This window comes from Leptopilina heterotoma, unplaced genomic scaffold, assembly GCF_015476425.1.
Source record: "Leptopilina heterotoma isolate Lh14 unplaced genomic scaffold, ASM1547642v1 Lhet_42, whole genome shotgun sequence".
Taxonomy (NCBI): Eukaryota; Metazoa; Arthropoda; class Insecta; order Hymenoptera; family Figitidae; genus Leptopilina; species Leptopilina heterotoma.
The window spans coordinates 1,471,638-1,497,567 of NW_025111078.1; the positions used below are offsets into that span (position 1 = coordinate 1,471,638).

The 25,930-nt window shown below is 21.2% G+C and overlaps 3 protein-coding genes across 3 annotated transcripts in view; 2 read left to right on the forward strand and 1 right to left on the reverse strand.

The window, feature by feature from the left end:
* Positions 1-70: 70 nt before the first annotated feature.
* On the reverse strand, positions 71-3,994 carry LOC122506478 (cleft lip and palate transmembrane protein 1 homolog). Its single transcript, XM_043618688.1, has 6 exons — positions 3,760-3,994; positions 2,561-3,154; positions 2,340-2,457; positions 1,876-2,079; positions 1,494-1,628; positions 71-1,248 (listed from the first exon to the last, which is right to left on the reverse strand). Exons 1-6 carry the CDS (start codon positions 3,877-3,879, stop codon positions 476-478), a joined length of 1,944 nt encoding a protein of 647 aa, XP_043474623.1. The 5' UTR covers positions 3,880-3,994; the 3' UTR covers positions 71-475.
* Positions 3,995-4,190: 196 nt separating this feature from the next.
* On the forward strand, positions 4,191-12,185 carry LOC122506556 (protein mothers against dpp). Its single transcript, XM_043618813.1, has 4 exons — positions 4,191-4,357; positions 4,844-4,953; positions 6,461-7,778; positions 10,656-12,185. The coding sequence occupies exons 3-4, from the start codon at positions 6,541-6,543 to the stop codon at positions 10,813-10,815; spliced, it is 1,398 nt and encodes a 465-aa protein (XP_043474748.1). The 5' UTR covers positions 4,191-4,357; positions 4,844-4,953; positions 6,461-6,540; the 3' UTR covers positions 10,816-12,185.
* Positions 12,186-21,046: 8,861 nt separating this feature from the next.
* LOC122506557 overlaps positions 21,047-25,930 on the forward strand; it is a 66,514-nt gene continuing 61,630 nt past the window's right edge. Inside the window, exons 1-2 of the mRNA XM_043618814.1 lie at positions 21,047-21,345; positions 24,574-24,666. Coding sequence (XP_043474749.1) covers positions 21,310-21,345; positions 24,574-24,666 — 129 coding nt within the window. The 5' untranslated portion in view covers positions 21,047-21,309. The remainder of the gene's footprint in view (positions 21,346-24,573; positions 24,667-25,930) is intronic.

The following is a 25,930-nucleotide window of genomic DNA, read 5'->3' on the forward strand; positions in this document are numbered from 1 at the left end:
ATTAAAAATCCGACTGGATGAAAATTCTGCCGAGTGGAAATAAAAAAAAATACCGAATGAAATAGAAACATTTTCACTGTCATTTTGCTTTTTAATGAATTAAACTCTTTGTAAACTTCGTCACAGGAAATTGACGATTTTCAGAAAATATTCACACACACCATACGGGCATATTTAGAGACTTCTTCATTTCACACCAATATTTATCACTTGAATCGCTTCAATTACGTCGTACTTTCACTTAATTACGCATTGTGCGAACATATATTTTTTTTCTTTCATTTCAATTCAGAATATTTATTCACACGCACACGCCTTGTATTCGTGTTTTATATTTCAAAAGTTTTCACACACGTTTTACTTTGGTACTTTTTTTATGTACTTTTGAAAACATTTTTTTTTGTAAATTCTCCTTTTTAAAAATTAATGAATCTATGAAACAAAATGCTTCATTTAGAAAATAAAAAACTGGGTATTAATCCGTTTTCTTCGCGTTTTCATTCTTCTTCCCCGTCTCCTCGGTTTTTGGTGGTTCAATCGCCTTTTTATCCTTTTTATTTTCATTAGCCATTTCCCCGGAGAATCCAAATTCATTGACACGACTGAGATCAGTTTTGTAGATCCAACGTTGATAGAGATATATACAAAAGACAATATCGTCACGGAAGCAGCCTAACCTATAGAGCGTTGGCATTTTAATGACAAATGCAAAAACATCGTCGATGAATGTATTTAAAAATTTATAGGACAACATTCGCCATGGAAGATGTGCGACACTCTTTAATTTATAATTGATAAATAATTGCGGTGTCATCATAATGAAGCCGAATGTTAATAAAAATCCATAGAGCATACTCAATACCCAAGAGTACCAGCTCTTGTGCTCGAGATACATTAACGAGTAGATTGCATAGCCACCGAGCAATGGATAAAGTGCCCACGATAAATATCTAAAGGCAAGTCTGTCGTATTCTTTTGTCGACGATTCAACGTATGAGCCTTTATCCTGATAGGTTATTCGCGGGAAGATGCCAAATATTTTCGATTCACGATTCACTTTAATATCGACGGTCTTATTGATTTTCCAAATTTCAATGCAAAGACCAATTGCACAACTTATACGGACCACTGTGTTTGTCTCGTTATCGAGAACGTACAGGAGAACAATCACCGATTGGAATACATTGAAGAATACACTGCGCACCGAAAGTCCCTCCAGTGATTTTCGATTGTTCCAAAATTCAATGTCTGTGGAAAAAAATTTATTTTGGTGAATCAAAATTTTATTGAATACAAAATTTAAAAAATATTTTTTTTTGTGAATCAAAAATTTTCTTGAATTAAATTCAATGTCAGTGTTAATAAATATTTTTCTAGGATTTTAGGAATTAGATTTGAAAAACAAAAAGGAAAAGAAGAAAATTTAAAAAATTGGTAGAAAAATTGCAACGTAAGTGGGGAAAAATTACCAGAAAAAAAGAATAAATATTTACCATTTTTGAAAGCGAGAAATTCGAAAATACTGTGAAGAATTGAAACGGCAAATGTCAGAGCCAAAAGATAGGGATTTGTTTCGAGAAGAGCTTCCTTCAACGTGTCCTGATCACTGTCTTCCTCATCGGTATTTCCTGAAAATTAAATTATTATTATTTTTATTATTATTATTAATTAATCGACAGCTGAAAAATTAATTAACCGAGAGAATTATTCCCTGAAAACTTAATTGCCAGATATAATTATTTCCTGGAAAATTAAGTACCCGAGAGAATTATTCCCTGAAAAATTAATTACCCGAGAAAAAATTATTCCCTGAAGAATTAATTAGCAGAGAATAAAAAGCTAGAATAATAAATAAATGGATATTTTTTTTGTCACCTAAAATCGAAGACGTCCATTTATTTCTCATATTCTGAGCGGTGTAGAGTTGCCATTTGAATAATGAGAGAGGCTGATAGGTGAGACGTAATTCGAGTTCTTTTATCGAATCATTTAAAGGATGATAGTCCCTCTGCATATTCCAAAAATCATTGAAATAAACAACTGGCTTGTAATTTAGTCCTCCCATTGTGAATTCGATATCTGCCGGCAAAAAAAAAACAAATTTGTTGAATATTGTCAATATTTTTTAGAATAATAATTAAGTAAAATGAAATGAAAATAATGAGATATTAACAAAATATGGAATAAAAATAATGCGATATTAACAAAATAGAATAAAAATAATTAAAATGGTGCAAAAGAAAATAAAACAGGGTTGTCACAAAAATTTAATTTTTTTCCCTGATTCCCTGACCTGTAGCAACCCTGAAAAGTAAATTTTTCTTTTTTTCCAAACTCACATTCGTTTAAAGGCGGAGGAACTTGTCCAGGTACCCAATTTGTTTGATCGACAACAAAATTAACAGTCGTATTTGGATGCCAATGAGAAAGAATTTCTTGATTCATCAATTCGGCTTTCTGTAAAGAAACAAAATTTCTGTGATTTTTCCAAAGAAAAATATAAATCCAAAGAATCTATTTCTTCAAAATAATAAAAATAATTATTATTATAATAATTTACCTTAATTTCCTCCTCAGTCGCTGTAGTTTCTCCCGTGAGTAAATTATGTGTCTTCTGATATTTAACACGTTTAAATTTATTTAACATTTTCGTTGCATGCGATATCATATCCTTACCGGCGTATTTTCCCTTTCCCGCATTGGGATCAGGTGATTTACCACTTTTCGTCACAAAAACATGAAGATAAATTGAACCATTATTTAATAATTCCTTGGAAGGTGTGAATTTGTGAATGTGAACTCTTGTACCGTCATCATCAGGACCACTCGACCAATCGCCATAAATTAAACGCTTCTCCCTCCAAATGTGTGCGTCCAAATTTGAAAAATCATTGAAATTTGCCAATTCCGATAAATAGACATTCATATCAAATAGTGTTCCATTTTCAAAGAGATTTGATGAACTTAATTTTGGCATTGCACCGGAACTTGAACCTTGTTGTTGTGTTTGTACATCAGTCTGTGGTCGACGGAAGAATGAACTTATGAAATAAATAATAAGCGCACGAATTATCAGCGATTTTGTGATGGCAAAAAATGACTCTGACCATGTCGTTTGTTTTCGTCGTTGTTGCTCTTCATTCTCGACGGCGACCTGTAATTTTTTTTTTTCGATTTATTTTCGAAAGAATTGTAGAATTGTAATTCAAATTTCGAAAAATATTTTTTATCTAATATTACTGTTCTTGTAACTTTATTTTTATTCCAGGGTTCAAACTAGGTCCGTAAATTTGCTTCAAGTTCGTGAAAGTAAGTTTTTTTGAAAAAAGGTCCGTAATTTGATTGAAAAAGGACGAAAAATTCGTAAATTGTATGATAAAATTTGGAAAATTTTAGAAAAATTACAAATCATTGCAGAAATTCAACTATTTTCAAAAGTAATAAAATTCTTCCGTAATTTTTCATTTTTGGTTCGAATTTTTTGAGAAAGAATTAGAACTTTATTTTAAATTCAAGTGATTCAAATTGAGAAATTAAATTAATAGAAAAAACGAAATTGAAAATACTATTTTTAATTTTCGTTAAAAAGAGGAAACGCCTTTTTATGTAATGTAAAATTAATTTTAATTTTCTCCATTTTCTTTTTTAATAGCGAAGAGTTGAACTTTACGAAACTGAATTTATATTTTTTTAGTAAAAAAAATGTAAAGATTCGAAAAAGTGATCAAAATCGATTTTGGAGATAAAAAGAATACTTACATTTCTTTCAGCTTCGTTATTTTCGGCAGGGACAATTTCATTATTAGTGGCTTGATTCTCCTCTTCTTGGGGTGAATTTTCTTCCGTACTTTCGCAATTTTCTTTTTCTTTCGATGACATTTTTGAATTATTATTTTCCTCTTCTTTTTGAGGAAAATAGTTTATAACGTGAAGAAGAGACACGACTAACAAACAGCAAAATCAGGTGAGTTTTCGGATATGACGACACGTATACATTACGTCACAACAAAACAGAGAGAGATATTAACCAGGGTTGGATAGGTGAAGACTAAAAACCTCTTGTATTTCAAAGTTGGCGCCATCGCCAAACTGTGAACGTACCTTTAACCCTTACGGCACTTGTGAAAACGCCTTTAGATTTTTGATTGATAGTTTGTATCTCTATAAACAATTGTATAGTTCATGGCGGCTTAGGCATAAACACTCTGCCGCCATTATTGTAACGCCATAGATTCTATTCAACATTTATATTCCAAGAGAGAGAGACAATAAACAAATTCCTCGCATGTGGTTGAAAATAGATTGAAATAATAGTTGAGAATTATTTTCAAGGATAAATTTAATTATTCGATTTGTGGTGAGTAATTTTTTTTCTCTAGTGAAACCTAAAATAATAATTACTGTTTGGGGTAAATCATTGCAATGCAAGTTCAACAGGGACGTAAGGTCAAGAGGCAAGAGGAGGGACGAAGCTTTCTTGCACTAAATTACTTTTAATTTCCCCCTTTTTTTTCTCATTATCTTGAACAACTTTTTATTTATACGACAAAAAAAAATATTTTAGAAAATACGATTGTTTTTCTTTTTTTTAAATAAAAGTAAATTTACTCCGAGTTTTTTTCACTCGGGAAATTCGTTTATCGTCAAATCCACTGTCAACATCAATATACACACAAGTGTCCAATTTTTTTTTATATAAAAATATATATTGTCAGTTGTTATATTGAAAATATTGCTTCTTTTTTGTATTTTGGTCATTTTTTTTTATTAAAATCGAAAGGAATTTTTTTTTCTAGAACTTGGTATTTACGTTTATTAATTGTAAAAGTTTATTTTGTTACAGAATCTGTTTCAACCGATTTTCACTGCCTAAGGAGAAGACAAAATGTATTTTAAATGTTAAGACAATTGTGATGATGATTTCTTAAAAAAATTGGTGTAGAGTTTTTATAAGTAAGTATTAAAATTGTTAATTCTTTGCTAGATGGTAAAATTTTTAATTTAATTAAAAATTAATATCTAATATTTAAAATATAATATATCCATTTTGAATATTTACTTTTTATAAAATTTAATTTGACTGTTAAAAATTAATTTGGAAGAATTCAATTATTTTTAAATTAATTGAAACCATTGGAGAAGTTTTATTAAAAATGCATTGAAAATAATTGAATTCCCTTGAAAAATTTTATTAATTTATAAAAATAATTTTATTCTTGACAAGAATTCAAAATAATTGAATTCTTCTGTTGGATTTTATCGTTTTATGAAAATAATTGAACTTTTTCAAGAATTTTATTAAAATTTTCGAACATAATTGAATTCTTTCTGGGAATTTTATTAAAAGTGTATAAAAAAATAATTGAATTCTTTCAAAGCATTTTATTAAAATGGTATTTAAAATAATTGAATTCTCATAAGAAATTTAACAAAATTTAATAAAATATTTGAATTCATTCAAAGAAATTTATTAAAACTTTGAAAAATTAACATTTTTGAAAATAGTGGAGTTTTATTAATAATTGTTATTAAAAAATTTTTTAAATAATGGAATTTTATGAAGAATTTCTTCTTAAAATAATCGTGTTTATTAATTAATAATTTTATTAACACTATCGATAGAAATTTAAATTATTTTAAACAATTTTATTTGACAATTTAAATTTTGTTCAAGAATTTCTTTAAATTTCTTAAAAATAATGTTTTTCTAAAAATTTTAATTGAAAATTTTGTAATTGAAATTTACAAGAGAATTTATTAAAAACTTTTTATTATAATTGAATTTTTTTAGAAATATTTTATTATAATTTTGTAATTGAAATATACAAAGAATTTTATCTAAACTTTTGATTATAATTGAATTTTTTAGAAATATTTTATTCAAGTTTAGAATTTAAGAATTTTTATATATTAAAAATCATTGAATTTTTGTCGAAAAATTTGAAAATAATTGTATTCCTTTGAAGTATTTTATCAAAATTGTTAAAAATAATTGAATTCTTTAGAGAAATTTTATTAAAGTTGTATTGAAAAGAATTGAATTTGCAAAGAATTTTATTTCAAGATATTTATAATTCTTTAAAAATTAATTGTTTTCAAGATTTCCAGAAAAAAAACCCGTAATAAAAAATTTGAAAAATTGAATTAAATTTGAATAAATTCGTTTAAATAGAAATTTTATTGAATCAGATTTTTTTTAATTAAAAATTTGTTTAAAAAAATTGATCATAAAAAATTAAATATGGCAAAAATTCTACCAAATCTTTTGTAACTTTACAAACAATTTTTCTGAGAAAGGAATTTTTTTAATGTTAGAAAGGAACAAATAAAATTTGTCAAAGAATTTTATTTGAAGATATAAAATGTTTTAATTTGCAAAAATTAAAAATTATAAAGAGAATTTAAAATTTGCATGTTTATTAAAAAATTGTGAATACTAAAATTTTTGTTTCTCTTTCAGTGTAGTTTTCCCAAAAAAAGAACTAAATAATCAAGAAGTAACGGCCGCTTAATTTATTGGGAAAATAGAAAAACGAGAAAATGGACGACGAGGAAGGCTCATCGAGTTCAGGACCAATGTCCTCATTGAATAGTTTATTTTCCTTCACAAGTCCAGCGGTGAAGAAGCTCCTCGGTTGGAAGCAAGGCGACGAGGAGGAGAAATGGGCCGAGAAGGCTGTCGATTCCCTCGTGAAGAAATTAAAGAAACGAAAGGGTGCAATCGAGGAGCTCGAACGAGCATTAAGTTGTCCCGGTACACCGAGTAAGTGTGTGACAATACCGCGTAGTTTAGACGGACGTTTACAAGTATCACATCGCAAGGGTTTACCGCACGTGATTTATTGTCGCGTATGGCGATGGCCCGACCTGCAATCGCATCACGAACTCAAACCACTGGAACTCTGTCAATATCCATTCTCAGCGAAACAAAAGGAAGTTTGCATCAATCCCTATCATTATAAGCGTGTCGAGAGTCCAGTATTGCCGCCCGTTCTCGTGCCAAGACACTCGGAATTCGCTCCCGGTCATTCACTTCTACCATTTCAACAACTTCCCGAGCCAACAATGCCGCACAATGTCACATACTCGACAAGCGGTTTCAACGCGGGGAACACAAACGTAAATCCAACGTCGCCAATATCCTCGGTGAGTTCAGTGCCGAGTCCTGCGAGTTCAGGAAATCCTCAGAGTCCCTACGGGACGAATGGTTTGCCGGAAACGCCACCGCCAGCGTATTCCCCACCCGAGGACGGTTCACAGCATGGACAATCGCCGCCACCCGATCCGGCGGCAATGGACACTGGGAGTTCGCCTGCAGTCGCTCCCGTTTGCTATCAGGAGCAACCCTATTGGGCGTCAATTGCATATTATGAATTAAATTGTCGTGTTGGTGAAATATTTCATTGTCAGAGTCATTCGGTGATTGTCGATGGTTTCACTAATCCGAGTAATAATTCTGATCGTTTTTGCCTCGGGCAATTGTCAAATGTGAATAGAAATTCGACAATTGAAAATACGAGGCGACACATTGGCAAGGGGGTGCATTTATATTATGTTGGCGGTGAAGTTTATGCCGAGTGCCTATCTGATTCGGCGATTTTTGTACAGTCGAGAAATTGCAATCATTTCCATGGATTTCATCCTAGTACGGTGTGTAAAATTCCACCGGGATGCTCACTCAAGATATTCAATAATCAGGAATTTGCATCACTCTTGTCCCAGAGTGTTAATCATGGATTTGAAGCTGTTTATGAATTGACGAAAATGTGTACAATTAGGTAACTAGAAATCTTTTTTTTTTATAAGATAATTATATTTAATTTAATAATATATAAATCAAAGTTATATAATAGAGAATTAAATTATATAATTTTTATTTATTCTATCGCTTGGTATTGTTAATAATAATTAAGAAAATGTTGAAATGAACGATCACTCAGAGTGATCGTTCATTTCAATATTTTCTTAGAAAAATTTATGTTCTAATTTTTTTTTTAATTTCGGAATCTACTTTTCCTATTTTGTAAATTTTCCAAAAATTTTTATTTTGAAGTTTAGTTTCTACAAGTATACAAGTATAAAATATTCTTTCAATTTAAAGAATATTATTAAATGTAAAATGTAATTTAATTACATTTTAACAAATTTAAAACTTAATTCAAATTTATCTTAAAAAATTTAATTTCATTTTGAAGAATTTAAATTTAATTCTTTATTCATCCGTATTTTATTTGACAGACTTGAAGTTTAATTTTCTTTTCGTAAATAAAATACAAATTTTCTTAATAATTTGAATAAATTATAATAAATTTAAATTAAATTTAAGAAATTAAATTCAATTTCAATTCAAATTTCAATTCAATTTAAGTTCAAATTCAATTTCAAAAATTTTAAATATAATTTAATTTAATTTAAATTTAACAAATTTAAATTCCATTTAAACTAAATTCAAACTCAATTTTAATTAAATATAGCAAATAATTTAAATTTAAATCCAATTCAACAAATTTAAATTCATAAAAAATGATTTTGAATTAAATTGAACTTATTAAAATTCAATTCAAATTTAACTAAATTCAACGATTTCGAATTAAATTTAAGAAATGTAAATTTAAATTCATATAAAATATTTAAATTAAATTGAACGAATTTAAATTCAATTCAGAAAATTTAAATTCATCCATATTTTATTCGACAGACTTGAAGTTTCATTTTCTTTTCGAAAATGAAATACAAATTTGCTTAATAAATTGAATCAAATATTAATTAATTTAAATTAAATTTAAGAAATTAAAATTTCAATTCAAATTGAAATTCAATTTAAGTTCAAATTAAATTTCAATTCAATTTTAAAAATTTTAATTAAAATTCTATTTAACCTGAATTTAACAAATTCAATTTAATTTAAATTTAGCAAATAATTTAAATTTAAATCAAATTCAATAAATTTAAATTCATAAAAAATGATTTTAAATTAAATTGAACTTATTCAAATTCAATTTTAACTAAATTCAACGAATTCGAATTAAATTAAATTTAGCAAATAATTTAAATTTAAATTCCATATAAAAAATTTTAATTAAATTTATATTCAATTCAAATTAAATATCAATTCAGAAAATTTTAATTCCACCGTATTTTATTTGACAGACTTGAAGTTTCATTTTCTTTTCGAAAATGTAATACAAATTTTCTTAAAAATTTGAATCAAATTTAAGAAATTAAATTCAAATTCAATTTAATTTAAAAAAAAACAAAAATTTTTTAAACAAATTCAATTTAAACTAAATTTAACAAATTCGATTTCGATTTGATTTCAATTTAGCAACTTTGATTTTAAATTCAATTAAATTTTTTAAAAAAATAAATTAAAATTAAATTGAACGAATAAAAATTCAATTCAAAGTCAGTTTTAACTAAATTCAACGAATTTGAATTCAATTTAAAATAAATTTAAAATAATTAAACTTAAATTCGTATAGGAAATTTAAATTAAATTGAACGAATTCAAATTCAATTCAAATTCAATTTAACGAATTTAAATTCATTTTGAGAATTTAAATTCAATTTGAGAATTTAAATTCAATTTGAGAATTTAAATTCAATTTGAGAATTTAAATTCAATTTAACAAATTTAAATTCAATTCAATTTACAAAATTTTAATTCATACAAACTAAATTTAAATTAAAAGTGAACGAATTCAAATTCCATTTTAACTAAATTCAACGAATACGAATTCAATTTAAATTAACACTTGAGAAGTTTTAATTGAATTTAACGAATTGAATTTGAATTTGAGAATTTAAATTCAAAATTTAACAAAAAATCAAATTCAATTTAAAAAATTTAAATTAACTTCAACAAATTTAAATTAAATTGAACAAACTAAAAATCGTTAAAAAATTTTTTGTTTCAATGTTTATCGAGGACAATTTTCAATTAATTTACATTTCACAAAATTTTAATTCAAATTAATTAAAACTTTCATCGATTAAAATCTCAGTTGACTCTGAATTAATTAATTTAATTAGAAATTAATCAGAAACTTGTGAGAAACATGTAGTGAAAATTTTGTTAAATGAAAAAAGTTATTAAATTAGGAAAAAATTCAATTAAATAAAAATTTCATAGATTGAAAATTGGGTTAATTAAAAATTACAAAAAAAAATTTGGTGAATACTTTGAATAAAAAATTCATTAATGTAAAAAAATGTGTTTAAAAATTCCAATGAAAAATTTCTTTTAAAGTAAAAAAATTATTAAATCGAATAAATTTCGGTGAAATAGAAATTCTATTGAATAAAAAATCTTTTAATTAGAAAATAATATTTCTTTAAAAATTGCAATGGAAAATTCGTTTTGAAGTAAAAAAAAATCTATTAAATCGTAAAAAGTTCTGTGAAATAAAAATTTTTATCGAATAAAAATTCTTTCAATTGGAAAATAATATTTCTTCAAAAATTGCAATTCGTTTTGAAGTAAAAAAAAATCTATTGAATCGAAAAAAATTCTGTGAAATAGAAAATTGAATGAAAATTCTTTTATTTAAAAATTGATTAGATGTTGAAAATTTTTCACCGAAAATAATTAATTAAATTTAAAAAAAATATAGTAATTTAAAATTTTCCCTAAATTCTTTTTCAAAAATTTACAGAATGTCATTTGTGAAAGGCTGGGGTGCTGAATATCATCGACAGGACGTAACATCAACTCCCTGTTGGATTGAGGCCCACTTGCATGGACCATTGCAATGGTTGGACAAAGTTCTCACCCAAATGGGATCACCTCACAACGCCATAAGTTCCATGTCGTAAGGATATAATTTTCAGAGGACAATATAAACGTGAGAAAAAATAAAAATTCATTTTCATTAAATTTCTTTTTTCTAAAATCAAAAAAAAAAATCGAGATTTGCTTTTCTTTTCCAAAAAAAATGACAAAAGAAGAAATTAATAATAGAAGTTTAGAAAATGAAAAAGTAAATCTCGATTATTAAATAAATAAAAAAATTAAATAATTAATAAAAGAAAGAATTTAATAATGTAAAACCAAAATCATTAAGAGCGATTATTTTGCCTCAAAATACAAAAAAAAATTGTATAGGTATAGATTTATTCTATACGTTCCATAAAAAAAATGTGTAAACGAGTATTGACGAAATTTTTTTTTTTTAAACAAAAAATTAGTTATAATTCTTCTCAAAAAAAAAATGTACAACATGACAAAGTACATTTATATATTATATATATATATTATATAAAAATTTATAGTGATGTTTTTAAATGTCTCATTAGCTAAATAAATCAAAAAAAAAAACAAACTTCGATGAAAGACATAGAAGTTATATAAATATATATATATATAAAAAAATTAAACTAGCGATTAGAATAATTTACTATATATAGTAGATAGGAATAGAAAGAAAATTCAGTAAAAAAATTGGCCACAATTTAAAAAAAATATATTTTTTCTTTATTAAAATTTAAAAAAAAAAAATAGTTAATTACTCCGATAGAAACGAGTTTTTGCTCATACGATGCATATTTCGATATAAAAAAAAATCGAAGCTAAAAGATAAAAAAGTACAATTGTGATTTCTCTTGATTCTTATTTTGCCTAAAAAATTTTGCATTTTTTCATTAAAATGTACAAAAAAAATATTCAGTGGATAAAACTGCTTTCCTTCACGTTGGCCAAAAGTTAGAAAAAAATAGCCTTTTTTTTGGTATGTAGAAAAAAAGCCTTAATTAGAGGCTTTGAGAATTGCCTATTAAATAATTTGTAAATGTTTTACAAAACAAAAAAAGTTTTAGCTATTTATCGTGAAAATATTTTATGAAGATGAAACTATTTTATTCTATTGTACTATAATAAATAAAATATACATAAATTGTATATTATTGAAGATTAATCTCTGAAAAAAAGTGTAAACGCCAACTTTTCAAAGTTGATCTCATGATTATTGTAATAGTGCCTATTATGTAAGACTAAAATATATTCTAAAAAGAGAAATAATTCAAAAGAAAAATGATGATAATTCATCGTTTTGTTTTTTTTTTCAAATCAATTATATTGAAAAGGAAAATTTTGTTTTTGCGATTTAATACAGTAAACATTGTCAAGGGAACTTTTACATTATTTCTTACAATAATATACACATAGGAAAAATTTTAATTGAGGCTGACAAAACGACGAAACTGTGATGGAAAGTTTTATATTATAAAATGCACAATTTTTTAATTTCTGTTTATTATTGCAAATAAGGACTTCTTTTTTTTGTCCGTATTTTGAATTTTTTTTTTTTTGTTTTTGAATAAATGAAATACAATTTTCTTAACAATTTAAAGTAAAATTTATAAATATTTAAATTCAATTAGACAAAATTTATGTTGGAATTAAAAAAATCAAATTCCATTGAAATTCAATTTCAATTAGAAATAAAATAATATAAATTATTCAATTTAAATTCAATTCAACAAGATTAAATTCAATTCACAATCAGAAATGCAATTTGACAAATTTAATTTTAATTTCGAAAATTTAAAATCAATTTAACAAATTTGAATTCATATAAAAAAATTTTGATTAAATTGAATGAAAATTGAAATTGAAATTGATTAAATTCAATTAACATTAAATCTAACAAACTTAAAATCAATTTAAATTTAATTTAAATGTTAATTTATTTGAATTTCATTTTGTTAAAGTTAATTTAAATTGAATTTGAATTGAATTCAAATTTTGTAACATTTATTTTTAATTAAATTGAATTTTACTTAAATTTAAATTTGTTGAATTAAATTCAAATTGAATTTAAATTAAAATTAAACTCGTTCAATTTATTTTTAATTTTTTTACGAATTAAAATTTGTTAAAGTGAATTCCAATTTGTTTGATTAAAATTATGTTGAATTTGAATTGAATTTGAATTTGTTAAATTTAATTTAAAAATTTGAATTGAATTCAAATTTTTCAAATTGAAGTTAAATATTAAATTCAAATTGAATACAAGTTTTTTAAATTGAATTAAAATATTTTTAATTGAATTTAAATTGAATTTAAATTGAATTTAAATTGAATTTAAATTGAATTTAAATTAAATTTAAATATTTTAAATGAAGTTAAATTGAATTGAATGAAAATATATTAAATTTAATTTAAATTGAATTCAAATTTTTTTAATTGATTTACAAAATTTTAAATTGAAGTTAAATTGAATTCAAATTTTTTAAATTGAATTTAAATTTTATAAATTGAATGAAATTTTACAAATTAAATTAAATTGAATGAAATTTTTTAAATTTGAAGTTAAATAGAATTTAAGTTGAATTTAAAATGAATTTAAATTGAATTCAAAATTTTTAAATTGAATTACAATTTTTTAAATTGAGTTTCAATTTTTTAAATTGAATTAAAATATTTCAAATTGATTTAAAATATTTTTAATTGAAGTTAAATTGAATTTAAATTTTATAAATTTGAATTCCCGTTTATATACTAAATAAATTAAATTAAATTTTACAAATTGAATTAAATTGAATTAAATTTTTCAAAATTGAAGTTAAATTGAATTTAAATTGAATTAAAATTTTTAAAAACTGAATAAAAATATTTTTAATTGAAGTTAAATTGAATTCAATTTAAAAATTTCAATTCGTGTAAAAAATTTAATTTCGATTGAAAAGACTTTAATTCGTAAAAAAATTTTTTTGAAATTAAATTGAACAAAATTGGTAATTGTTAAGAAATTGTATTTTTAGAATTCAGATTTTCGTTTTCATTTTTCAATAATAAAAGGCACTACTTTTAATTGCATTATTTTTTTTAAAGAGGCCTTTTGCGACAATACAAATATTATATTGACTCGTATGAAAGTAAAGCCGGTTTCCGGCCAGGAATAATTAAAAAAAAAAGCTAGCAATTTTTTGTTTTTTAAGAAAAGGGAACAAAATGCAACAGGTGATAATATATAGTAATTTTTTGAATAGCGTTTCTTTGAATTGACTTGAATTTATTTCTTATACGATTTAGAATGAAAGATAAACGAAACTTTCCACATTTTTCATTAAAAGAAATAAAAAAAAATGTTTCTTTTTGGATTTATATAGATCTGTTTATTTCATTTTAATAAGCACTTTAATAAGATTTTCAAGACGAGAGAAAACAAAAAAAAAGGAGAGAGAAAAAATTATGAGTGAAAATTTCCATTCCGAATTTCCATTTGTTTTTTTTTTTTTTTGTATACTAAGAGAAAAAATCACTGCCTTTTGTCAATTAAATTTTTTTTTCAAAGCGAGAGACTGGTTTTTGACTTTGTTTTTTGCGTTCAATTGTAGAATATTCGTTTGAGAATTTTTTTCCCCTTTTGAGAATTTAAATAGTTTTGGAAAAATTGACAAAGTTTGAATTTTTGTAAAGAAGATTTTTTAATGATTGTTTCGATTGGAAATAATTTCCGTTTTTCTAATCGGTTTTCCGTTTAATTTGAAAATTAGGAAAATAATAAAAATACAAAAAATAAAAATAATAAAAATGCAAATAGTAAAAATTCGAATAATAAAAATAAAAATAGTCAAAATCAAAATAACGAAGAAGAAAATAATAAAAATTTCTTTATAGTGAAAATAAAAAAGTAATTATTTTAAAGAAAGAAATAAAAATTGAAAAATTGGAAATTTAGATTTATATTTTATTTTTCATCTTGTACAAAAATTTCCAATATATAAAAATTAATATCAAATTTCACCATTTGAATTTCACTAGATACGATTGAAAGTCAATGATTAAAGTGCTTATTATTATTGCAATTTTCGTAGATAATCACTCGATTAGAGAAAAAAGAATTCTTTAACGATAATTAACTAGAGAGATTAGCAAAGAAAAAAATAATAATATTAATAATATTAAGGAAAAAAAAGTAATTTTAATGTGTGTACAGTAGTTAATAAGAAAAAAAAATTAGGGTTACCGCAGAAACGTGCTATTTTGTGAAAGTAATAACGCTTTCTTTATGGCGTAAAATTATAAATGTGAGAGAAAAAGAGAGAAAGAGAGAGAGAGAGAAAGAAAAAGAGAGAGAGGAAAAAAAGAACACAATTTCGACGCTTTTTTCGTGAATTTTCCATAATAATTATTATAATACACAATTCATGTGAGACACAATATAATTACACTAATTGTAATTTGCTTTTTTTATTATATACTTGTCGCATTGCGCAACTCAGCACAACAATTATCTGAATATTAATTTTTAAGTAACAAAAAAAAAATAAAACTAAACCATTTTTTTTGAAAATAAGGTTTAGAAATGCACACGCCATAGTAATATTGTAAAAAAAATCGTAAAATTACGATGTTTTAATGGTTAATTAATTAATGAATTCAATATTATTTAGTTGATTAATTTAATTAATTAGAGAAATATCTAATTCAATATTATTTAATTAAATTAAATAAATAATTGTTAACTTCAATATTATTCAATTAATTAATTAATTCAATAGTATTTAGTTAATTAATTAAATTAATTAAATAAATAATTAATTACTTGAATATTATTCAATTAATTAATTTAATGGATTAAATAATTAATTACTTGAATATTATTCAATTGATTAATTTAATGGATTAAATAATTAATTACTTGAATATTATTTATTTAATTAATTTAATGGATTAAATAATTAATTACTTGAATATTATTCAATTAATTAATTCAATGGATTAAATAATTAATTACTTGAATATTATTCAATTAATTAATTTAATAGATTAAATAATTAATTACTTGAATATTATTCAATTGATTAATTTAATGAATTAAATTATTAATTACCTGAATATTATTCTATTAATTAAATTGATTAGGTGATTAATTAGTTCAATATCATTCTATTAATTACTTAAAGTAATTAATTTAATTAAAAGAATAATTAAAAATAATATATTGAATGAATTAATTAATAGAATAATATTGAACTAATTAATTACTCAATAAATTAAATTAAAATAATTGAATAATATGGAAGTAATTAATTATTTAATCAATCTGTTAATTTAATATTTATATCAACATTTCAAAAGATTTTTAGCATTTTTTAAAATTTAGTTCGAGGAAAAAAAAATTCGAAATTATTCCAAATTTTAAAAAAGTCGAAAATTAGATATTATTCTTCTTTTTTTGAATTTGAATTTATCGGAAGAATTTTTTTGTTCTGATTCAATTTTAAGAAGAGAAAAATTAAAAAGTCAGATTTACTGAATTGTTTTGTTTATGTGAATTTTTTTTTTTTTTTGAAAGCAAAGGGAATCAAACGATTGACGTAGAATTGAAAAAAAAGAATGGAATTTTGATTTTAATTAGTGAATAGAACAAAAAAAATTGTGTAATTAAAAACGATAATAATTATAAATAATTTTGACAATGTTTTTTTTTTAAGTGACGATTGACAAAATTTTTTAAAAGAAATTTCTAAAATGACTTTTAATTTAAATTAAAATTAAATTGAAGTTGAATTGAATTTAAATTTTTTAAATTGAATTAAATTAAATGAAACTATTTCAAATTGAATTCAAATTTTTAAATTGAATGAAAATATTTTAAATTGAATTTAAATTAAATTCAAATTTTTTAAATTGAATTTAAATTGATTTCAAATGTTTCAAATTTAATTAAATTGAATGAAAATATTTAAATTGAAGTTAAATTGAATTTAAATTAAATTCTAATATTTAAAATTAAAGTTAAATTGAATTTAAATTAATTTCAAATTTTTTAAATTGAATTCAAATTTTTTAAATTGAATGAAAATATTTTAATTCAAAGTTAAATTGAATAAAAATAAAGGAAAAATGAATACAATGAAATTTGTATAATTTTAAATTTCTATTTTTTAAATGAAAAATTAAAAAAAAAAATATTCTAGAATTATTGATAATTTTTAGTCTGAAATAATTTTTTTCTTTCAAATTCCATTTTTTGTAATCATCTTTTTTACGTCTTGACATTTGATTGTTGATATTTTATGTATTTAAATAATTGTAAAACAAATTTTTATAGTAAGCCAAAAACGTGAAAGTGATATTATTGCTAATTTAATTCCTTTTCTTTTCAATTTTTTTTCAATTCTCTTTTTACTTTTATTCTCGCGTATCGTGTGCTTCCAAATTTATTTTTCGCTTTATTAAAAAAAAAAAATATATATTTTTTCAAAAAGTAAAAAAAAAATTTTAATTAATTTACATATTTTAAAAATTAATTTTTTAAACTAATTCATATGATTATTTTTCCCATTCTGAAAAATAAAAAATGAATTCTTAAGACAATTAATAATTAAGAGTTTAAAATAATAGATTTATTTTTAGAAAATATTTTTTTTTTATATTCATTTCTTTTTAAATGTGTATATATATTATATTTTTTGTAGTTAAAATTTTGTTATTATATAAATACTTTTTTGGATAAACATTTTTTTATAAATATTTTTTTTTATTTTTTTTTATTTTTGAAATGTTTTTATAAATATTTTTCTGGACTAATTTTTTTTGATAATTCTTTTGGATTAAATTGTTGAATTTTTTTTATATTAAATATTTTTCTGGACTAAAATTTTTTACAAAATATTCTTTTAAATTTAATTGTTGAAATAATTTTTTTATATAAATATTTCTTTTGAATTAAAATCTTTTTATAAATAGTTTTTTTGGACTCAATTTTTTTTACGAAATTATCTGTTGGATTAAATTGATTAAATTGCTTTTAAACTTTTTTTTTTGAAAACTATTTTTAATAATTCTTTTTGAATAACTATTTTTGAATAATTTTAATCATTTTTGAAAACTTTTCCTAATACTTTTTTTGAAAACTTTTGGAATTTTTTTTTTTAAATGTTTCTTTAGGAAAAAATTTTTTTTTAAAGGTAACAATCGGTATGATATAATTAGAAATAAAATAAATTGATATTTTTCAATGGCTGCAATTTTTTTTTGATAATAAATAGTATCGTGATTGTCCTCTTTTTCTAAAAATATCAGAGAATGTAAAGTTAAATAATTTTTAAATATCCAATAGTGTATAGTGATAAACTGTAAAATAAAATCACTATTGTTGTTCATTCAACATAATAGAATTACCGTCGGTAGCTTTAGCTCGTTAAAAAAAAGAAGAAAAAAAATTATCCGCTTTACTTAAATTTTTCTGGTATCCATTATATTGTTACACAAATACCAAGTATGAATATGGTGAATATTACCTCTGTATGTACGTGCAATGCATAAACTGTAGTTTTTATTTACCGACACAAATATTGTTCCTATCCTTTTAAATAATTAATATTTATTATTACTATTTATTATTTACTATTACTATGTATTCATTTATTGCAAAATATTAATATCAGTAACAGCGAATATTGATAATTTTTTTTTTTGAGAATTTTTTTCACCTAAAATTATTATTATTAATTAATAATAATTACATTAAATAATAATTTTATTATTTTAATTTTATTTTTTAATTTTTAATATTTATTAAATATTAAATATTAAATTTTAAAAATTAAAAAAAGCTTATCAGCTTTTTACTCAAAAATAATTAAAATAATAAACGTTCACTAACTTCAAGAATATAAATAATTTTAATAATTATAATTATAATTGTTAAGTTTATTTTATATTAATATTATTGTAGTAAATATTCTAGTAAGAATAATAATAATATTGTAGTAAATTATTATTATTATTTTGTTTATTTATAATAAATAGTAATAAAATATTAATTACTAGAGTTATTAATATAATTAATTATTTTTTGATTTTTCATTTAGTTTAGTATTAAATTATGAATATTATTAATATTAAAATATTAATATTATATTATAAATATTATAAATATAATTATTATAATTAACTATTTTGTTGATATTTTTCATTAATATTTTTGATTTTTGGTTTATAGTATATGAAGTTATTGAAGAACAGAAAAAGTGAATTATTTTCTGAAGAGGAGAAAAATTTTCCAATTCCAAATTATTTTTTTTGGTGAATCAACGGCCGGCAAAGTGTACAACAATAGATTCGAAAAAAAATTTCCTTCTGCATCAAGAATGTAAGTATGCTTAATTAATATTAATTTAATTAATTTCTCCTTTATCCCGATAAATGAATAATTTTTTTCCCTGATAAATTTTTTAGTAAGAAAAAAAAAGACTTGACTTTATAATATTTAAATTGTGCAATTTCAATATTTTATTGAATTGCAATAAACAATTTTTTCCCTACAATTATTATTTAAAAAAAAATTGTAAAAAAATATTTTTTTGCAACTGATAAAAATAATTATGCGATTTTTTTATTTATTAAATATTGAAATTTATATATTTCATTAAATTGCAATAAACAATTTTTTCCCTACAATTATTATTTAAAAAAAATTGTAAAAAAATATTTTTTTATAATATTTATTATTTATAATAAATTTTAATAAATTATAATTATTATCATAATTTAAAATAAATTTGTTATTTATAATATTGTTAAGAATAATTATGCAACTTTCTTCTGCTAAAATTCAATTATTTTCAAAAATAAAAAATTTTGTTAAAAATATTATTGTTAATTAACAATTTTAGTTAAAAATGATTAAATTTTTTTCAATTTTAATTCAAATTATATAAAAATAATTGAATTCAGAGAAAAAAATCATTTTTTGTAATTTTTAGATAATTGAATTCTTGCGATAAATTTTATTAAAATTTTTGAAAATAATTGAATTCTTTTAAAGAATTTTATAGAAATTTGGAAAATAATTGAAATCTATCGGAGAATTTATAAGAAATCAATTATTTTTCAAAAATAATAAATTTAATTAACTTGATGGTTAAATAACAATTTTAATTAACAATCAATATGAATTTCTTTCAAATTCAAATTGAAATTTTATTAAAAATAATTGAATTCTTCGAAATTTTTTTAAATAATTGAATTCTAGCGAAGAATTGAATTAAAAATTTTGAAAATAATTGAATTTTTAAAGAGAATTGAAATATATCTCCAGGAATTTATACAAATTCAATTATTTTCCAAAATTAAAAAAAAATTCTTTTCTAATGGAATTCAATTATTTACAAATATAAAAAATTTTGTTAAAAATATTATTATTAATTCAAAATAATTTTAGTTAACAATGATTAAATTTTTTTCAACCTTCATACAAATGATATAAAAATAATTGAATAGAAAAATAAATTTTTTTTTTGTAATTTTTAAATAATTGAATTCTTGCGATAAGTTGTAATTAAAAATTTTTAAAATAATTGAATTCTTTTAAAGAATTTTCTAGAAATTTTGAAAATAATTGAAATCTTTTGGAAAATTGATAAGAATTCAATTATTTTTCAAAAATTTTAATAAAATCCTTTACTAATGGAATTCAATTATTTTTCAAAAACTTTAATAAAATTCTTTGCTAATTGCAATTCAATTATTTTCAAAAATAATAAATTTAGTTAAAATTGATTGTTAAATAACAATTTTAATTAACAATTAGTGAAAATTTTTTTTAATTTCAATTTAAATTATATTAAAAATAATTGAATTCTAGCGAAGAATTTTAATAAAAATTTTAAAAATAATTGAATTCTTGAAATGAAGCTAAATAATTAAATATTTAATAATAATTATTTATTATTATTTTATTATAATTAATGAATTTGTTTGATTTATTATTATTATTATTGAAATAAAAAATGTTTAAATTATTATTTATTTATTGATTTATTTAATTTTATTGATTAATTTCTCTACTTTTTGTTAAATAAATATAATAAATGAATAAATAAATAAATAAATAATTCAATGAATAATATTAATTTAAATCGAATATTCATTATCATTATAATTTTTGCATTATTATTCTACGGAAATAAATTCTATTTTTCTATCTATATATTGAAAAAAAACAATAAGTGAATATTTGTGAAAAATTAATTCTCAAATTTTATTTTTGTTTATGTTTATAGCCTCTTCAAGAAATTGTTAGCAAATAGCGTCATTCGGTTCCCGTCTCACAATACAATCAGTTCCTTTTGAAATTATAATCCGTTAATAATGACGGATTCAAATAGTGTTGAACTAATGAGGATGAATTTCTTATAATTTATACAATTTTAAAAGTTTTTCTTTAATTTTTACTCAATTTAAAAATTTTCAAACCAAAAAAAAAAAAATTTTAATTAGTACATAATACATAGAATGATATTAATAGTGAAAGTTTAAAAAAAAAAATTGTGTGTGAGAGGCGCAAGTGCAAGATGGAATTTTTCAATATCAACAATTCACGTTTTGCGGTGAGTATTATAAACAATTTTATATTTATTTAAAAAAAAGATTTTTTTAACTGAAAAAAAAATGAAAAATAAAAATAAAAGAAATATATATATTTTTTATATATTTTTCTTTTATTTGTTAGTTAATTTTTAATGTCCGAGATTTTTTTTTTGGGATTTTTTTTCATTTAAAGTGCGTGTTGAATAATTTTTTGTCGTCGTCAGAAACCCTTTGAAAATTGTGTATTATAGAAAATGACGAAGGGAGAGTAAATGACATTTCCGGGTTTACACTGGTGAATTGAGTTTCCAGTCCATGGGAAATTGCTTTTTCTTTTTTTTTCCTCTTCCTTAACGTCTGGGTTTGTTATATACACACATTTTGATGTCTCTGATGAAGAGACATTTGAAAGTTGTTGACCTTTTAATTAATGTTGTCTTCTTATTTTGTCTTCGTTTGAAAAATATATAAATATCGTCTCATAATAATTTAAATAATAATAACAATAATAAAAATTTCAATTTTATTATTATTATTATTATTATTATTATTATTATTATTATATTTGTTATTATTATTATTATTATTATTATTATTATTATTATTATTATTATTATTATTATTATTACTATTATTATATTTGTTATATGATGTATAATAATTATTCTGGTTTATTATTTTTAAAGAATTTTAAAACAATTTCACGAAAAAATTCAATTATTATTCATAGGAAGAATTATTTTTTTAATTATTGAATAATTGAATTCTTGTAATGAATTTTATTAAAATTTTTCAAAATAATTGAATTCTTTTAAAGAATTTTATAGAAAACTTTTAAAAAGAATTGAAATCTATCGTAGAATTTGAAGATTTAAATTATTTTATAAAGAATTGAATTCAATAATTTTTTAAAGTTTTAATAAAATTCTTTGCAAATGGAACTTAATTGTCTTCAAAAATAATAAATTTGGATATTGATATTATTGTTAAATACAATGTTAGTTAACAATAATTGAATTTTTTTTCAAATTCAATTCTAATTTATTGTATTAAAAATAATTGAATTGTAAGAAAATTTTTGAAAATATTTGAATTCTTTTAAAAATTTTATAGAAATTTTTAAAGAAATTTTTTAAAGAGAATTGAAAACTATAGAGGAATTTATAAGAATTAAATTATTTTTTAAAGAATTGAATTGAATAATTTTTTGATAATTTTAGTTTTAATAAAATTCTTTGCACATGCGGAATTCAATTATCTTCAAAATTAATGAATTCAGATAATGATATTATTGTTAAATAACAATTTTAGTTAACAATAATTGAATTTTTTTCCAATTCAATTATAATTATATTAAAAATAATTGAATTCTAAGAAATTTTTTGAAAATAATGGAATTGTTTTAAAGAAATTTATAGAAATTTTTATAAAAGAATTGAAATCTATCGGAGAATTTATAAGAATTCAATTATTTTCTAAAAGTTTTAATAAAATTCTTCGTTGGAATTAAATTGTTTTTATTACAATTGAAATTAAATTCTATTTGAAAGAATTCAATTATTTTTTAAAAATTTTATTAAAATTCTTTGCTAACAGGAATTCAATTATTTTCAAAAATGATAAATTTAGTTAATAATATTATTGTTAATTAACAATTTTAGTTAACGATTAATTTTTTTTTTCAAATTCAATTGAAGTTTTATTGAAAATAATTTAAATCTTTAAAATTATTTTTAATAATTGAATTCTAGCGAAGAATTTTATTAAAAATTTTGAAAATAATTGAATTCTTAAAAATAATTTTATAGAAATTTTCAAAAAGAATTGAAATCTCTCCAGGAATTTAAAAGAATTCATTTCCAAAATTTTAATAAAATTCTCCGCGAGAATTATATAATAATAAATTTAATAAATAAATTTAATAATAAATTTACAATTTAAATGGATTTCTTTTTAAGGAATTCAATTCTTTTTCAAAAATTTTAATATAAAATTCTTTGTTAATAGAATTTAATTATTTTCAAAAATAATAATTTTAGTTAAAAATATTATTGTTAATTAACAATTAATCAAATGCAATTGAAATTTTTTTTCTAAAATTATTTTCATCTTCGGTATAAATTTTTTATAATTTTTGTGATTGTATAATTATTTTTTATTTTCAATTTTTTTTTGTCGCATTTTTGGTAGAATAATTCCATTTTTTTAAAATTACCATTTTTTTCAATTTTTATTTTTCAATTTTAAAAAAGAAAAATATACAGAAAAAAATGTATTCGATTCAAGTAACCGATTACTTGTCTATTATCAAATAAATATTTAAGTACTTGAATCAAATAATTATTATTTAATGATATAAACGATTTTATCACTCGGTTGTCAAATTAATTAAATGATTTGAATAAATAATAATATACATATATATTAAATATTTTTTACATGAAATAATAAATATTTGAATAAATAATTCCAGTGTTTGAGGCAAATATAAAGAGAACCATATTTGATTGACTCAAATAAAAATTATTTGATTGCAGTAAATATTTAATTGATAAGTGTTAAGTAATTGGTTATTTGAATCAAATAAATTTTTTTCCTTGTAAGTATGGATAAAAAATGGCAAATTATTCGATTCCAGTAAATATTTAATTGATAATAGTCAAATTTGTTATTTAAATTAAAATTAAAATTTTAAATTTGTTATTTGAATAAGATAAATTCTTTTTTTTAGTATAAGAGGGAAGAAAATGACAAAAAATGTAATTAAAAATGAAAATTCCTTTTAATTTCGCGCTAGAGTAACCGAGTAGTATTAACATTTTTCTTTTACTTTTCTTTTTTTTCTTTTTTCAATTTTTTTTTTTTTTCAATGGTGGTGCGTAGGTATCACTGAATTGAAAATTAAAAAAAAAAAAAAGAAAAAAAAAAATCGGACGCCCGGCATCGGCGGGTCCACGACGCCGACGCCGGAATCGTCAACTCCGCCCCCGCATTGGCCGGCGAAACAAAACTCGGATCAATACACCGCTCCCATTTACTGCGCGAAAGGCTTCCCTCAATAGTCAATTTCGCGTTTTCACATTATTATATTCGTCCCAAAACGAATGTCCAGTGTGTTTTGTGCGCTTTTTCCCTTTTTTTCCCCCCCATAAATGAATAAATTATAACGAAAACAAAAAAAAGTATTTTCAGTCAAAAATAATTTCATTTTCCAAAAATCAGTGAATTTTCTCCTTCAATTTTTCCAGAATGTTACATTACGAAGAAAATCAAAAACACTCGACAATTTTATGGATGATTGTCAACTGCCAGTAGAACCCACCCAATCAGAAATGGCTAAGGTAAGACACACATTTTTTTTATAATTTTCTTTTTTATTGATAAAAATAGGAAAAACATTTTATTTTTCGATTTATGGTTTTTTGAATTAATTGACATTTTTTGAAATAGTTTAATTATTTATTCTAGTGGATTTTTTATGTTTGGTTTGAAATATTTTTTTTTTTTGCCAAAGAAAGCAATTTTTTTGTTTGCAAAGTTTAATTATTGAAAAAAAAGTGCGAACGTCAAGGTAAAAATTTTTTTTTTATAAAGACATTGATAATCGTGTATATATGTTGCTTGAGGTTCGAGGTCGTTTAATGTTTATTTAATTTTTAATTGAATTTCTTATCCACTGGTAAATAAGTATAGAATGTGGACAAAAAAACGAGAATTATTTTTATTTTTCCCAATAAATATTTACTTGATTCAACTAAAAATTATTTTTTTCAAGTCAAATTCGATTTAACTAAAAATTATTTGATTCAAGTAAATATTTACATTATTCAAGTAAATATTTACTTAATAATGGTAAAGTAATCGTTTAATTGAATGAAAATAATTTTTAGTTGAATCAAATAAAATTTTTTTGAAGTAAATAAATTTTAGATGAATTCAAATAAATTTTAGTTGAACTAAATAAATTTTAGTTGAACCAAAATAAATTTTAGTTGAATCAAAATAAATTTTAGTTGAATCAAAATCAATTTTAATTGAACGAATATTATTAAAATTTACTTTACAAATAAAAATTATTTGATTCAAAGAAATATTTATTTACAAAAATAGTGAGATAATCGTTTAATTGAATCAAATAATTTTTAGTTGAATCAAATAAATTTGATTTGGACCAAAAATTTCAGTATTTTCAGAAAAATACAATTTAGTTGATTTTTAAATCAAAAATTAAAATTATTAAAATTTTTTTTGGTGGAAATAAATATTTACTTGATTCAACTAAAAATTATTTGATTCAAGAAAATATTTACTTGATTCGATTAAAAAATATTTGGTTCAAGTCAAAATTTATTCGATTCAATAACTACAAATTACTTGATTCAAGTAAATATTTACTTGATAATGGTAAAATAATAATCGTTTAATTAAATAAAATAATTTTTACTTGAACCAAATAAATTTTAGTTGAAATAAATAAATTTTAGTTGAACCAAATAAATTTTAGTTAAATCAAATAAATTTTATTTGAACCAATAATTTCAGTATATATTTCAAAAAAATATTATTTAATTGACTTAAATCAAAATTTTTTGGTAGAAATAAATA

Bases quoted from the DNA above. Each gene is read 5' to 3' on its own strand.
- LOC122506478 (XM_043618688.1), bottom strand. From the start codon at position 3,879: ATGTCATCGAAAGAAAAAGAAAATTGCGAAAGTACGGAAGAAAATTCA. The intron at 3,155-3,759 runs GTAAGTATTCTT...AAAAAATTACAG, and splicing joins ATAACGAAGCTGAAAGAAAT to GTCGCCGTCGAGAATGAAGA. The intron at 2,458-2,560 runs GTAAATTATTAT...GTTTCTTTACAG, and splicing joins CGACTGAGGAGGAAATTAAG to AAAGCCGAATTGATGAATCA.
- LOC122506556 (XM_043618813.1), top strand. From the start codon at position 6,541: ATGGACGACGAGGAAGGCTCATCGAGTTCAGGACCAATGTCCTCATTG. The intron at 7,779-10,655 runs GTAACTAGAAAT...AAAAATTTACAG, and splicing joins ACGAAAATGTGTACAATTAG to AATGTCATTTGTGAAAGGCT.